Source organism: Octopus bimaculoides, chromosome 9 (genome assembly GCF_001194135.2).
Source record: "Octopus bimaculoides isolate UCB-OBI-ISO-001 chromosome 9, ASM119413v2, whole genome shotgun sequence".
NCBI lineage: Eukaryota > Metazoa > Mollusca > Cephalopoda > Octopoda > Octopodidae > Octopus > Octopus bimaculoides.
Window position 1 is genome coordinate 29,022,697 of NC_068989.1, and position 14,717 is coordinate 29,037,413.

Sequence of the window (14,717 nt, forward strand, 5' to 3'; positions counted from 1 at the left end):
GGCTGTACAAGCTATGTACAAAGATGAAGTAAATAAAATGAGAATCAGCAATGATTTTAGTGACAAATTTATCATTGACATTAGGAAGGGCATCCAGCCATAGAAACCATGCTACAACAGACAGTTGGAATCCAAACAGCTCTCTGCCAAACGTTCTGAAAAATTGATGTGTATGTACACACACATACACGCACACACACACAACATCGATTGTTTATATAATATTATATTACATTACATACATACACGCTCCTCATTCTACACACTGATCAACAGAAATATAATGATGAGGTGAACTATAGGCTGTATATACTAGTGGACAGCAATATTAACTTCAACAGCCTGTTGAAGATGTTCATATTAGTTAAGCTGTCATACCTGTGGTCCTGTGATTGTTGACAGAAACTCTTGCTGTGGTTGTGATCACAATCCAGACTGTCACTGATGGAACCCAATTCTGTCACTGTTTGGTGGATTGTATTACAACTACTACTAATGACTAACAGATATTAATAAAGACTAGAGTAGATATGAATTGTTTGAATAAGGTTTCTAAACAGAAAATGCAGGCAAGACAACTTAGTTGAAAGCGAGAATATATTAACAGATTAAAGCTATGACTCCTGGTCAGATTTTCAGATAAGCTGCTTACTATTTTGCTGATAAAAATCAACAAAAGGCAATAAAAATATTAAGGACAAAATGCTACGCGTATAGCTTAGTGAACAGTAGTAGTTATGAACTTCGAGACAGTGAGTTACAACAAAGCAGGAAATATAAATTATATTGTACAATAATTCTATTTATCATTCTTTAACTTGTGTCAGTGATTGGACTGCGGCCATGCTGGAGCACTGCCTTGAATGGTTTAATCAATCACAGTGACTCCACTACTTATATTAAATAAGTTTGCTACTTACTCTCTTGGTTCTTTTTTTGCCAAACTTTTAAGTTATGGTGATAGAAAAGCAACACACACACACACACAGAATTTCTCAAGGTATTGGTAAGCATAAGACAAGTAGAAGACACTTGTCAAAGTGCCACACCGTGGAACTGAACCTGAAATCCCATGGTTGCAAAGTAAACTTCATAACCACAGCCATGCCTGTTTGAACTAGCAATTGTACTTTATTTATTTAGCAGCTCAGTGTAGATGAAGTTAATGCGAAAATAATAGCATTAAGGATTTCAACAGCATCAACATTTTAAGTCACAGATCTCTCAATGATATAGCACTTTAATAAAAAATGTTAAAATAAGATATTAATCCAAACACCTTCCATGATCATACATTAAGATTCTACAATCACTGCTAATATTGGTTTATAAAATGAAGTTATAATTTTACATTTCGCAACTTCATCCAAGAAACAAAAGCCATCTATACTTGAGTTTCACAAAGTCATCAATGACTTTTATGATGACAGTTGAAAGGGCTAAATATCATCAGAAAACAACTAATTATGTTAGATATTTTACCTTGTCAGTTTAGTACCAATTGCCTCTCGGTCTTCCTGTTTCTCCTTCTCTGTTTTAATCGGAATGATATTTTTCTCAACAAGTTCTCGTCGAGATGGACGATTGTTCAAGAATCGAGCAAGGCTGTCATGTCGAGCGACTTTGGCACCTAAAGAGTCTGGAATAAATAAATAGAAAATAAAGAAACAGGGAAGATGTTAGCTTTCACAGATATTATGCTGAAATGTCTATTTTAAATAAGTGAGAAATAATGCCAATATAATTTATTAAGTGCAGTTGATGTAATTCATTTTCCCATTAGACTACTAAATATCTGTATGATATGGCCTATTCCATTATAAAAAATTGTGTCATTTCTCATGGTCTGCCTTGCATAACTTGCAGTTTATCAGGGATACAGCCTCCTTCTGCTTGATCATTTCCCCCATGTTTTTCTTTCTTTCTTTCTTTTTTTTTTTTGGTAATAATCATCTCATTTAACTAGTTAGAAGGTGTAACATAATGTACAAAAGGTCTGGCTTCAAAATAGCCCTGAAGTGGAAATTGGGATGAGTACTTTTAAATGTGCCACATCTAAGCTGCTCAAACAGGAAGTATCCTTTGTCAATCTACACTTATCCATCTGAGACATATTAAAAAGAAACTATACAGCTACATATAGTTTTAATCTCAGCACTGGGTGCTAAAGAAATTATCCCTTTAACTTAGACTCAACATTGACAATACATACCTAAAGTGGCAGACACTGACTTTCTACTGTTGTATGCAGTAGAGTCCAGATTTCACTACTGTACAGGGATACCTTTTACCATGTAAGCCATGTAAATGCTTATTTGTTAGTGTACAGGACAAGTTATCATTGCTGTAGACTCATTTAAATTACTTTGTGTCACAAATAATAAACAATTAACCAATTACACAGGTCAAGAAAGAATTTGTACAAAAAAAAAGAATACGTGTATCATAAATGTTTTTGCATGCAGAATTCAACTATAAAGTCAAATTAGCTGTATCACCCACAGTTTCTCTGTTCCACGATATTCCTCTCAGTTCCTGTTACATGGGCTAAATTTCAGTTAAGCTGTTGAAATGTGAAGCTAACGGTTTAAGAAATACTCCTAATTTAAATGTTTATGAATAGAATTAACCTAATGAAATCATAAATCTAGCTATTTGAGTCAATGAGTCACTGAAGCTTGGCAACAATGAGTCGATGAGTCGTCAATGTTTGTCAGTACTGTGCTTGAAGTGTAGGCATGCGGTTGTGTACTAAGTTCACATATTCCATTCACCTTCATAATGCCAAGAAACTATAAACATTGCAAACAACTTTTGCTATATTTGTGGTGACTTAACATTCAAGTCACAAAGACAGCATTTCATGCCATTGATTAAAAAGTGTTACGAGCATTATTTTGACTGCAAAGTGGGTGACCAGGATAAAAACTGGGCACCTCATGTGTGTTGTGTAACCTGTGTCAGGCTTTTCAATGCATGAGCCAATGGTTCACACCATATACCTTCTGCCATTTGGAGAGAGCTCAAAGCTCACATTTCAGATTGATATTTCTGCATGACGAATATACAAGGTATAACATCAAAATCCAAACATACTGTAAAATATCCTAATTTACAATCTACTATGAAACCAGTACTTCACAGTCAACACTTACCTGTATCTGACCCTCCAAAACAAATGAAACTTAGTGATGATGAGTCAAGTGATGAAGATGTGGAGAGAGAAACAGAAGACATGGATTTTGAGCCTAACTGTTCTTCAAGTGAACCACCTTTATTGAGTCAGGGAGATCTGAATGATCTTGGATGGGATTTAAACTTGTCAAAAAAGCAAGCTAAACTTCTTGGTTCCAGGTTCCCGGCTGGAATCTTTTCCAGAAAGAGACCAAAGTTAGTTTTTATTGTGCTCAGCATGGTGATTTTGCAAATTTTTTCTTACTTGAGGATGGTGTGGTGTTTTGTAATGATGTATATTCTATTATGGAGGAACTTAACCACAAATATAACACAAATGAGTGACATTTGTATATTGACTCCTCAAAAGTAAGCTTGTAAGCAGTTTTAATCCACAATGGAAATAAGTTTCCTTCTGTTCCTCTGGCCTATACAGCTAACATGAAGAAAACATATGCAAGTATGAAGCTTCTGTTGCAAAAAATTAAGAACGAGGAACATAAGTGGAATATTTGTGGTGACTTACAGGTCGTGGCACTTTTACTTGGAATGCAGCTGGGTTACATCAAGTTTTGTTGCTTTCTCTGTGAGTGGGACAGTTGGGATAAGAAAAATCATTACGAAAAGAATGTGTGATCAAAACGATCTCTGAGTCCTGGACGGAAGAATGTCATCAATCCTCCCATTGTTAATTCTGAGAAAATTTATCTGCCTCCTTTGCATATTAAGCTAGGGTAGATGTAAAATTTCATCAAAGATATGGATAGAACTGGCAAGGGATTCACATATTTGAAAACTAAATTTCCAAGAGTAAGTGATGCAGAAATCAAGGAAGGTATTTTTGTTGGGCCACAGATTAGGGAGCTGATGAGACACCAAAAGTTTGATGAAGAGCTCAATGATGTTGAAAAAGCTGCATGGTTGTCGTTTAAGAAAGTTTGCAGAGAGTTTTTAGGGAATCACAGAGCAGAGAACTATTCTGACATTGTGAAAGAGCTACTGACATCACAGCTCATACTGCTTTGGAATGCAATATGAGACTAAAAATCCACTTCTTGAACTCTCACTTGAACATTTTCCCTGAAAATGTTGGGGCTGTCAGTGATAAGCATGGTGAGAGGTTTCACCAAGACATTCTGAACAAGGAAACCTGGTACCAAGGAAGGTGGAGCTCTTCTATGTTGGCTGATTATTGTTAGTCACTAAAAAGGGACATTCCAGAAGCCAAATACAGTTGAAAATCATACACCTCTATATTTTAAAGGTAAGTTTCCTTGTAATGTGAGCCTGATTTTTGAATTCATGAAATGCAATTGTTTTACAAATTACATATGCTATCCCAGAAACACTATGACTAATAGAAAAAAATCTGAAGAAATACTTGAATTCTGCATATAAAATGCTATTAAGTTCACCTACTTTTGTTTGTGGGGCAGAATTTTTCATTAATTTTCTTGACCAATTTCTGCATTATTGTATAATTTAATTACTGTTGACCCATTTCTGCATTATTGTATAATTTAATAACTCTGTCACATAAAAACCATGCCTGATAGAAAAATTCTAAAAGCAGATTCAAAATCTGCCATAAAAGTACTATAAAGTTCACAGCAAAAAGTTTGAATTTTGTTGACCAGTGTTATCAAACAAGTTCTAGTTATACAAATAGTATTACGGTGTTACTACACACTTCAAACAACAGTCAGATTTCTATCTAAATAAATGTGACATACCATAAAAAATAAATTAAAGGTTTATGATTAGATTATGTAAACCAATAACTGCTGGCTCAATTGCAGGCAGTTAACTGGTTTATCAACAAAATCTAACTGGAACAACTTGAAAAATTTTATGACAGTTGTTAAAAATGTCTTTCAGTAGCTCTATCTGTCTGTCTCTCTCAAACACTGGATTCCTCACACCTCACTCTTCTTCATTTGTTGCTTCTCCTTCTATCTAGCTTGTTCTCTCTCACCTTCCTTCCATGTCTCCTTTCAATGTCTTTGCTTTTTTCTTTTATTCCCCTTCTCTCTTATTAGTGATTACTATTCTATCTATCTCAGTGTAGCCACATCTCTCTCACTCTGTCTCTTTTACTAACAATCTCTCACCAGCTCTCTCTCCGAAGTCTACTACCTCACCTCATTTGCAAGCTAGATTCTCATTTCTCTAGCATATTACCCCTTCCCCTTTTGACAGTTACTGATGTTAATTTTAAACACACATACATGTACACAAACTTTGTATTTATTGATTATAAAATTATAAAAGTGTTTATAAGTGAGATGAGAAAGAAGGAAAGAAATAGCTAGTTTGATAGGGAAATATAAAGACAGACAAATGCACACACATACCTCCATTTCAGAAAATTCCTGCTGGCCTTTTGGAATCTAAATGGCAGCACCACAGCCAGAAACCAATAGCCAAGGCTGAAGGGAGACAATCGTTTACCTTTGTGGTGCTTTGGTGACTGCAAAATGGCAGCACAGCTGAAGATCGATGGACAATGGCGAAGGGAGATAATCACCTACGGTTTTACCCTTAAAAACAAGGCTTTTTTCCCTCCATATTTTAAAGAGGTCTCAGGCCAGCAGTGTTTGGGATCTGAAGATATGCTGTAAGGCTATGAGTGAGAAACCTAAGGTAACCCCATAAACCAGCCTACACCACTATAATATATAAATAGATAGACATGCAAACTGGCAGATAGACAGATAGATTAATAGATAAGTAAACATATACGAGGTGGTATTAGAAAGTTCCTGGATTAGTTATGTTTAATAAAAAATAACTTATTTTCCTAAGTTTTAACACCATCTCCTTCAAAATAGTCACCTTGCACAGCAATACACTGGTCCCAGCATTCCTGTCACTTTTGGAATCCGGCCTGGGAGTCATTTTCTGCGATTCACACTGGATCTTGATAATGGTGTTAAAACAGTGACCTTTGAGCTGCGTTTCTATCTTGGGGAAGAGATGGAAGTTTGCAGATGCTAAATTTGGCAAATAGGGTGGGTATGGAAGTGATGCCATGTTTTTGGCAAGAAACTCACAAGTCAAGAGAACTCAGTGATGGGGTGCATTGTCATCATGAAAAATTCAATTCTTCACGCGCCACAGATCCAGTCACTTTTGCTGAATGTCCTCAATCAAATGCTTTAGAATGTTGCAGGACTTTTGATTGCCAGACAAATTCTTGATATACAATATCGTGGATGTTAAAAGAAATGATGAGTAAGCTCTTGATTGAACTGCAGCTCTGTTGTGCCTTCTTCTATTGTGGAGATGAAGGGCTCTTCCACTGTGATGACTGCTGCTTCATCTCAAGATTGTACCCGTAGGCCCAACACTCATCCCCAGTGATAATTCTTGACATAAAGGATGGCTCATCAGCAGTATGCTAGCAGAGATCTTGACAGACTTCAAAGCAATGTTCTTTCTGCTCAGTAGTCAGCAGCAGGGGACAAGCTTGGCAGAGATATGCTGCATGTTCAATTCAGACATTAGGATTGTCTGCACGGAGCCATACAACAGACTAAGAATATCAGCAATGCCATTGATTGTCCTCCGACAATCCTTATGCACAAGCTGATGAATTTTTCTCCACATTTCTGGGGGTGACACTTATGACAGGTCTTCCAGATTGCTCAGAGACATTATTCTGCTTTTGAAGCACCCATACCACTCAAAACATTGTATATGACCCGTTACCTCATCACCGTAAGCTTGCTCAATGTCTGTGTAGCAGACTTCTAAAGTTTAATGCAAAATTTCATGTTGGCTCTTTGTTCCAACTTTCTGTCCATGACAAAATTACAGACTACAGCATACATGTGATGACAAAATACAAATTTCACAACTTGCAAAGTAAACACGAGGATGTCACTCAGCACTCCAAGATGCCAGGTAGTGATATTACACTGGCCGATGGATTAAGTCTACCACTCATGTAGGCCATAGTGGGATTTGAACTCATAATGCAAGGAGCTAGAATGAATACCACAAGGCATCCAGCCTGACATTCTAAGAGTTCTGCCAATACACTATCCTGGATTGGTACTTCTTTATCAACTATGAAAAAAGAAAAGTAAAATTGGCCTTGGCAGGATTTGAACTCGGCTCATTTTGGAACAAAAATTGCAAGCTACTTTATCTGATGCTCTAACAACCCAGCTGATTCATTGCCTAGTTAACTTTATGCTGATGACATAACTGCAATACAACTAGGGATAGTCAGATCATTGTTGATAAACAACCAGAGAGCATACAAGAAAATAATAGGATAATGTGATTTTTAATGAAAAGAGATTCCAAGCAAGAGGCATCATGTGACTCAACCACAGCCAGAAATACAAAGAGCGAACATGTAAGAGAAATGGCCCAAATGCTTAAGTGAAAACTGGAACCATATTGTAAGCATAGCTTTCTGTGTGTTTACCATCACCACTCTACAAGACAGGTACTCCAACTTACTATTCCTTGACACTGTACATGCAAAGCTTCTTCTTCCCCAAGAAATCGCTTTGAAAAACAACCCTATTAGGTGGATTAATTCTGGAATAAAATGAAATACAACTTGGTATGTTGGAATAACGGAATAAAGGAAGAGAATGTTGTTGTTGATGGTGTAGTTGAACAATAAAAATATAAACATGTTAGAAACAAGGCTGAACATTCATAGGAAACAAACAAACACACACACACACATACACAAAAACACAGAACAAAATACAAACACAGAATATCAATGACAGCAAACCTACTTGGATCTTTATCTATGTAATTAATATCTTCCTCATCTGAAGAGTAATTGTCATCCTCTTCATTATCGTCGTCCTGCTCACTATCCCCATCGTCTCCTGGCAAATTGTCATAGTCAGGGTAGTAAGTGCCAGCTGGAAGATTCTCCTTGTCACTATCATTACCAGAACTGCAACAATGGACACACACATATATAAGTTATACAATTATAGCATCATGTGTGTATAAAGGGAGGTGTGGATATGTGTGGAGATTAGGTGTATGTGTGTGTGGAGGTTAGATTATGTTTAAGATTATTGGGAAGTGTGTGTGCACTTCCCAATAATCTTAAACATATGGCAATATGTAACCCTAAAGGTCTCAATTCTTTCTTAGTACACCAGAATCATTAATACATAGCCTTTCCATAAGCTTGATGAGATCACTGTGATGATATGTTTGATGTCTGAAATGGAATAACTTGATGACTAGTTTTCCTTGATTTAACAAAATTAAGGCACAAAACCATGATTAGCAATTAGGAAAATATCATTCAATTTAGTCTTTAAAAGAACATCTACAAAATGATAATAGTTATTATTGTAAACACAAGGTCTGAAGTTTAAAAGAGCAGGGCATGGTCAATTAAATCAACCCCAGTACTTGACTGGTACTTTGTTTCATCAACTCCAGAGGGATGAAAAGTAAAGTTGACTTCGATAGGATGTGAACTCAAACTATAATTCGAAGGAAACTGCAAAGCATTTTATCCAACTTTCTAACAATTCTGTTGATCCAATACCCTGAACATCGCCATCTTCAACATAGTAATGGCTTCAAATTTTGGCTCAAGACCAACAATTTTAAGGGGAGGGATAAGTTGATTATATCAACCCCAGTTCTTGAGTGGTACTTTCTTTTATCAACTCCAGAGGGAGGAAAGGTAAAGTTGATCTTGTTGAGATTTGAATTCTGGGTGTAAAAAATGAATACTACAAGGCATTTTGTTCAGTTTTCTTACAATTTTGCCAATCCACTGCAATAATAATAATAATAATAGAGAGGTGAAAATCAATAGAGGAATCTTCCAGGGGGATAGTGTATCCCCACTGATCTTGGGAACAATACACATGCTGGGAAATAGTACAGAAAACAAAGTTGGGGTATGATTTAGGAAAAGGCTAGGGAAAACTGAACCACTTGCTATTCATAGACGACTTGAAGCTGTTCCACAAAAAGTAAGGCAGAACTGGATAGCCTAGTCCAGTCTGTGTGAGTTTCTTGAATGATATTAAGATGGAAGAAGGGGACTGATAAGTGTGGAAGACTGTTACAACTAACATCAGTGAAACTATGTAACTCTGTCATATGACAATGTTGTAAAAAGTTGTCATTATTTGGTAGAGAGCCAGCCTAAATTCTTTACTACACAAGCTAATTTGCTGTGCTAGCTTCTCAAGTTCATATTATCTTCAAACTAATAGGGAATGTATTTAAACATGACTTTCATTTCCATTCAATTAGGCTTTGTGTAATAAAAAATATAAACTGAAATGTAGCTTAGATAGCAATAATACCTCTAGTTGGTTGTTGTTTGATAAATATTATTCCAACTAGAATTGGTGGCTGTGAAATATATGTAGAAGTGTGTGATTTTAATAACAATATAAGCAGGGGAAGTATAAATACAAACAAAAGCTACAGAAACAATGTTTTAACAATAACAACATTTTCAAAGTGATGAAACCAAAAGCTTTCCAAGATTTCATGCATTTTTTTTAATACTGAGGGCATTAACACACACACACACACACATCTCTGAAGTCGATCATTAAAGTCCAACAACTGGCACTGATAGCATAACAGTCTTTTTCTTACAATCTGAGTGTTTACTGACCGGGCTCTTCTCCAACCTGAAGTCTTTAATTCACTAACTACTGAGTCAACAAAGAAACCACTACATGACTACTCAACTTGCTAGAAATATAGCTGCTAACTGAGCTAAAATGTTACTTATTGTTTCCAAAAAGGAAGGCCACATTAGACAATGACGTCCTAGATATACAAAAATATAGCATGGTCATGGTTGCAATATATTTGATCATGGGTTTGCTCTGACACGGCTGATATGAGACTAAACTTCTGTATGCTCAGTAATACAGATACAGTTAAATACTTGCTAGCATAGAAATGCAGCAATGCACAGCTATAAACTCAGTAATACACAAATACAGCAATGTTCAGTTAAATACTCAGCAATTCAGAACTATGTATTGATCTTAAAAAAAAGAAGACAACTTCAGGCCATCATTTTTATCTCTAAGCTGATAAAACTGATCATAGACAATCATGTCTTATAACGCCTTGAACCACTTTCCCCACTCAACAACCCAATCCCAACAAGGGTCCTTAAGTTATATTCTCTGAAGTTCTAAGTTTCTTTCAACCAATGAAGAAATCTTTATGCAGTCACTGGACTTGCTAAGAGTAGCAACTAAATCTTCCTTAACTCACATTTTACTATCTTAAAAGAAAAGTTTGATTAGATATTGTCCTAATTATACAAAAATGTAGGATGGCCATCGCTGGAATGCCTTTGATAAAAGTCTGCATGTGGGGGCTAAACAACAACCACAATGATGATCTAAATTTCCAACATCACACATTAATAATATTCTCTTGCTCTTAAGAATTCCATAGAAAAGTAACATCATTTATCCTTGATATCAATTAACAAAACAATCTAGTTTGTCTTCTTTAGGAAATTTGGTAAAACTGTTCATCTTTGAGCTCAATCATACATTATGATATGGACTGGAATCTTTTTAAGAAGTTGCTCTATTGCACAACTAGTCTCAATGGTCCCTTTTCAATACCCTAAAGCACAGCCATGCCTTCTATATTAGCAACATATTCACCAACATCTTACAATTCAAAAACTATCATGAGCCAACTTTGCCTTTCTTTCATCTCCCTAAAATTACTGAAATAGTTCGCAATAATATACTTACTAATACTCCTCTCTCAGTATCAATTATAAACTGGGCTTCATTTAGTTACCTGTACACCTCTTCTTGTATCAGTAATATACTGAATTTGATTCAGTTATCTATATCACTCTCCATGTACCACTAATATATTAGGGCCAATTCAATTCCCTGCATCTCTTTCTGTACCAGTAATATATTGAACTTGCTTCAGTTATTTATATACATATAAAACACAAAGAAATATAACAACTTACACTTTAATCCTGAGTTTTGGTCGTGGAATCTTATTGGATGAATTGGACTGTGATGTATGAATAGTTGTGGGTATTATCTGAACAGGCCTTTCACTGAAACCCACTTTTGATGGCAGGTGAGTATGTCGATGATGATGCTGCTGAAAGTGTTGATGTATTGCTAACGGGATTCCCACACTAGGGAGCTGATTGCAACGCGCTGTAGGAGACTGCAGAGTCGGGTCATTACCAAAATTCCTTTTCAGAGCACTTTTTTTGGGTATAAGATTCAAGTTGGGCTCACATGCTGGTATAGACTCAAATGTTTCTGCTCCTGTTAAATTATCATAGTCATCTGCTGATGGACTTTCGGCACTGTTTTCATCCCTGTCGTAGTCTTTTGGATGGCATCTAAAAATACCATGACCCTCATGTCTTTCATTGTCTTTCCGAGACCTCATATTGTTACGCTCATTTTGGCAGCTATCTCCTGTAAACAGTAAGGTGGTACATGTACAACATTTGAAACATTAATTATAACTGGTGTGTCTGTGTGTGTGAGAGAGAGGGAAACAGAGAGACAGACAGGAAGACAGTAAAATAAGATAGTTTGAACGATGTACTTTTGATGGTAATGACAGGCATGTCTTTGACTATAAGCCTGCTTGATCAAGCTTGTTCTATTTTTTGGTAGTGCAAATAACAAGCAGTCACTCAACATGTAAGAAATAGCAGCCAAATCACTTTCAAATAAAAAAGAAAGAACACATTGGATAATGCAGCCCTATAAAATGTCTGAAGTCTGCAAGGGATATCTCAAAATACATTAGTTGCAACACAAATGCATATGATCATAGATTTGTCTGCCATATCAGGACTTGCATGGAGCCAAGCAGAAACTATTAATATCATTGGAGATGTTAAATTTGCTTAACTTTGAGTTAAACTTCAATCACTGATCAGATTACACAAAAAAGTTCTTCAGTGCTGTAGTTTTAAATTTAATGCTAGCTAGGTAATATTGTTTTAATATAATTCTAATTTAGCAGTATGGTCTTAATACAATACTTGGTGCCATAGTTTTAATATAATACTAACTTAATATTCCATGTGAAAGAAGAAAGTCATGCCACATTTTAAAAATATTCAAGTTTTGAAGGAAGTAATTTACTCAAAAAATGTTTGTCAGAAGTGATTAAAATGGACAGCTTCCCTAGCAGTTAACTAGAGTAGTATATGTGTGTGTGCGTGTGTTAGTATGTGTGTTGTTGATGATCTTCCAAAGATTAACAACAATAAACTGACTAACAGTTTGAGAATTACATATCAACGCCATCATTTAAAGTCCATGTTCCATACTGGCATGAGTTGGACAGTTTGACAGGATCTGATAACTCCAAGTACTACAGTGTGAGTAGAAAGGACATCCAGCCATAGAAATCATGCTCTGGTTTGATTTCTATGGTTGGATGCCCTTCCTAATGCCAACCACTTTACAGCATGTATCAGGTGCTTTTTCCATGCCTCAGCACTAGTGAGGTCACCATGCAACTAACAAAATCATGATTCCTGAACAGAATGATCTTATGCTAAAAGATGAGGGTTAAAGCAAAAGGAGGGTCCAGAGCAGAACAGATTACTTGCTGTAGAGAGCCTGCATGGCAACTTAGATTTCAGAAGAAAGGGTGGGGTGTGAGTTTAGACCAATGCATGCGTGTTTTCAGCTTTTGTCTCTGGTCTGCAGGATTCTTTATGTGAAGTCATATGTTGAAACAAATTTTGTTATGTCTAGGGACAGTCATTATGCCAATATTATTAACACACACACACTGGTTCAATTCCACTTCTTTATTATTAGTTAATTGGTTAAATATCCAACTAACTAATTGATTATTTGTTTAATTTGGTCATTCAAAGCTCTTTCATTGTTACTTGCAACCTTTACAATGACTTTTGACTTAGTCTGTTATGGAGGCCACTTTTGCTTGAGTTTTTGTTGCGTGCGTGTGCATGCCAGTGTACATGTGTGCTCGCATATGTATGTGTGTATATATGTATTCTGTATGTGTGCGTGCTTGTCTGTGTATGTACAGGGATTGGACAAAATAATGGAAACACCTTAAAATTTCAAACAAATTCATCTTAATGGGGTAGGACTGCCTTTGGCAGTAATTACAGCTTGAATTCTATGAGATATGGACTTGTACAAAGTTTGAATTGTTTCCAGAGGAATTTTTGTCCATTCTTCAGTTAAACAGTCTCCAGTTCTTGTAGTGATGATGGTGGAGGATATCAACTCCTTACTTGTTTTTCTAAAATGCACCATAAATGTTCAATAAAATTGAAATCTGGGGACTGTGGTGGCCAGATAAGATGTTCAACTTCACTAGAATGTTCCTCGTGCCATTCAGTAACAATTTTAGCTGTGTGAATTGGTGCATTATCATCCTGAAAGATTGCGTTTCCCTCTGGAAACACTTCTGCAACCATAGGAGGAATTTGATCAGATAGTCTTCACTATTAATTCTGCCATGAAGAGAAACCATTGGGCAGGCAGATTTCCAAGTTATAGCTCCCCCAGACCATCACAGATCCTCCTCCATGTATAAAAGTCTGCGTCAAATGCTTCTTTTGGCTGTCTCCACACATATACTTGGCCAGTGATCGGAAGAAAACATGGTAAAGGATGACTCGTCCAAGAAAATAACATTCTTCCACTGCTCTAGGGACCAATTCTGTAAGTTTTTACTCCACTCTAATTGCTTTGCAACATTTGCTTTTGAAAGTAGTGGTTTTTTTTAGTGCAGCCCTCCCGTGAAATCTGGCTTTGTGCAACTCTTGGTGAACAGTTTTTGTGGAAACTGGGTTCTCGGGGTGGTCATTAAGCTCTGCAGTAACTTTGGGAGCTGTACTTTTGTGATCCTTTCTAATAATTCGTATAAGAGTCCAATGGTCCCTATCTGAAAATTTTGGTTTTCTTCCATTTTCTTTCGATGAGGAAGTTTTTCTTTCTTTCTCAAAGGCTGTCGTTACTTTCGAGACAGTACTTCATGATACACCAAACATTTCGGCTGTTACACTAGTGCCTGCCATACATGAATCAACAATTTGACCTCTTTGAAGATCCAATAGATTTGTCATTTTAATGAATTTTAATTACCTTTTTCTAATGATATCTGAAAAGAAATAGCAATTTTAGCAAAACAGAATAAGCAACACTAATAATAAATCAACAAGCATAAAAATAAACAAGCTTTTGATGGTTTTATAGATATTTCAAAATTATGATGCTAGGTGTTTCCATTATTTTGTCCAACCCCTGTATGTGAGTGTACGTTTGCTTCCTTGTGCATGCATGCTTTAGTCTGTCTATGCACATGGGTTTGTGTGTATATGGATGTGCACCTGTTGTGTATGCATGTGTGGAGCGTGTGTGTGTATGGTCATGTGTTTCTGTCTTCTTGTGTATGTGTGTGCAGGTCCATACTACCTTCCTATGCATGTACGTACATACCAACCTATCTATCTTTCTACCTACTTACTTATCTATCTATCTATCTATCTACCTACCTACATAATT

General features: G+C 36.2%; 1 protein-coding gene across 8 annotated transcripts in view; it reads right to left on the bottom strand.

Moving 5' to 3' along the window:
• The window catches only part of LOC106869710 (phosphatase and actin regulator 1), a 389,302-nt gene that overhangs the window by 40,231 nt on the left and 334,354 nt on the right, over nucleotides 1-14,717 (bottom strand). For all 8 annotated transcript variants that reach the window (XM_052970519.1, XM_052970514.1, XM_052970517.1 and 5 more), the window contains 3 exons: nucleotides 11,159-11,627; nucleotides 7,938-8,104; nucleotides 1,483-1,639 (listed from right to left, as the gene is read on the bottom strand). In XM_052970519.1, coding sequence (XP_052826479.1) covers nucleotides 1,483-1,639; nucleotides 7,938-8,104; nucleotides 11,159-11,627 — 793 coding nt within the window. The remainder of the gene's footprint in view (nucleotides 1-1,482; nucleotides 1,640-7,937; nucleotides 8,105-11,158; nucleotides 11,628-14,717) is intronic.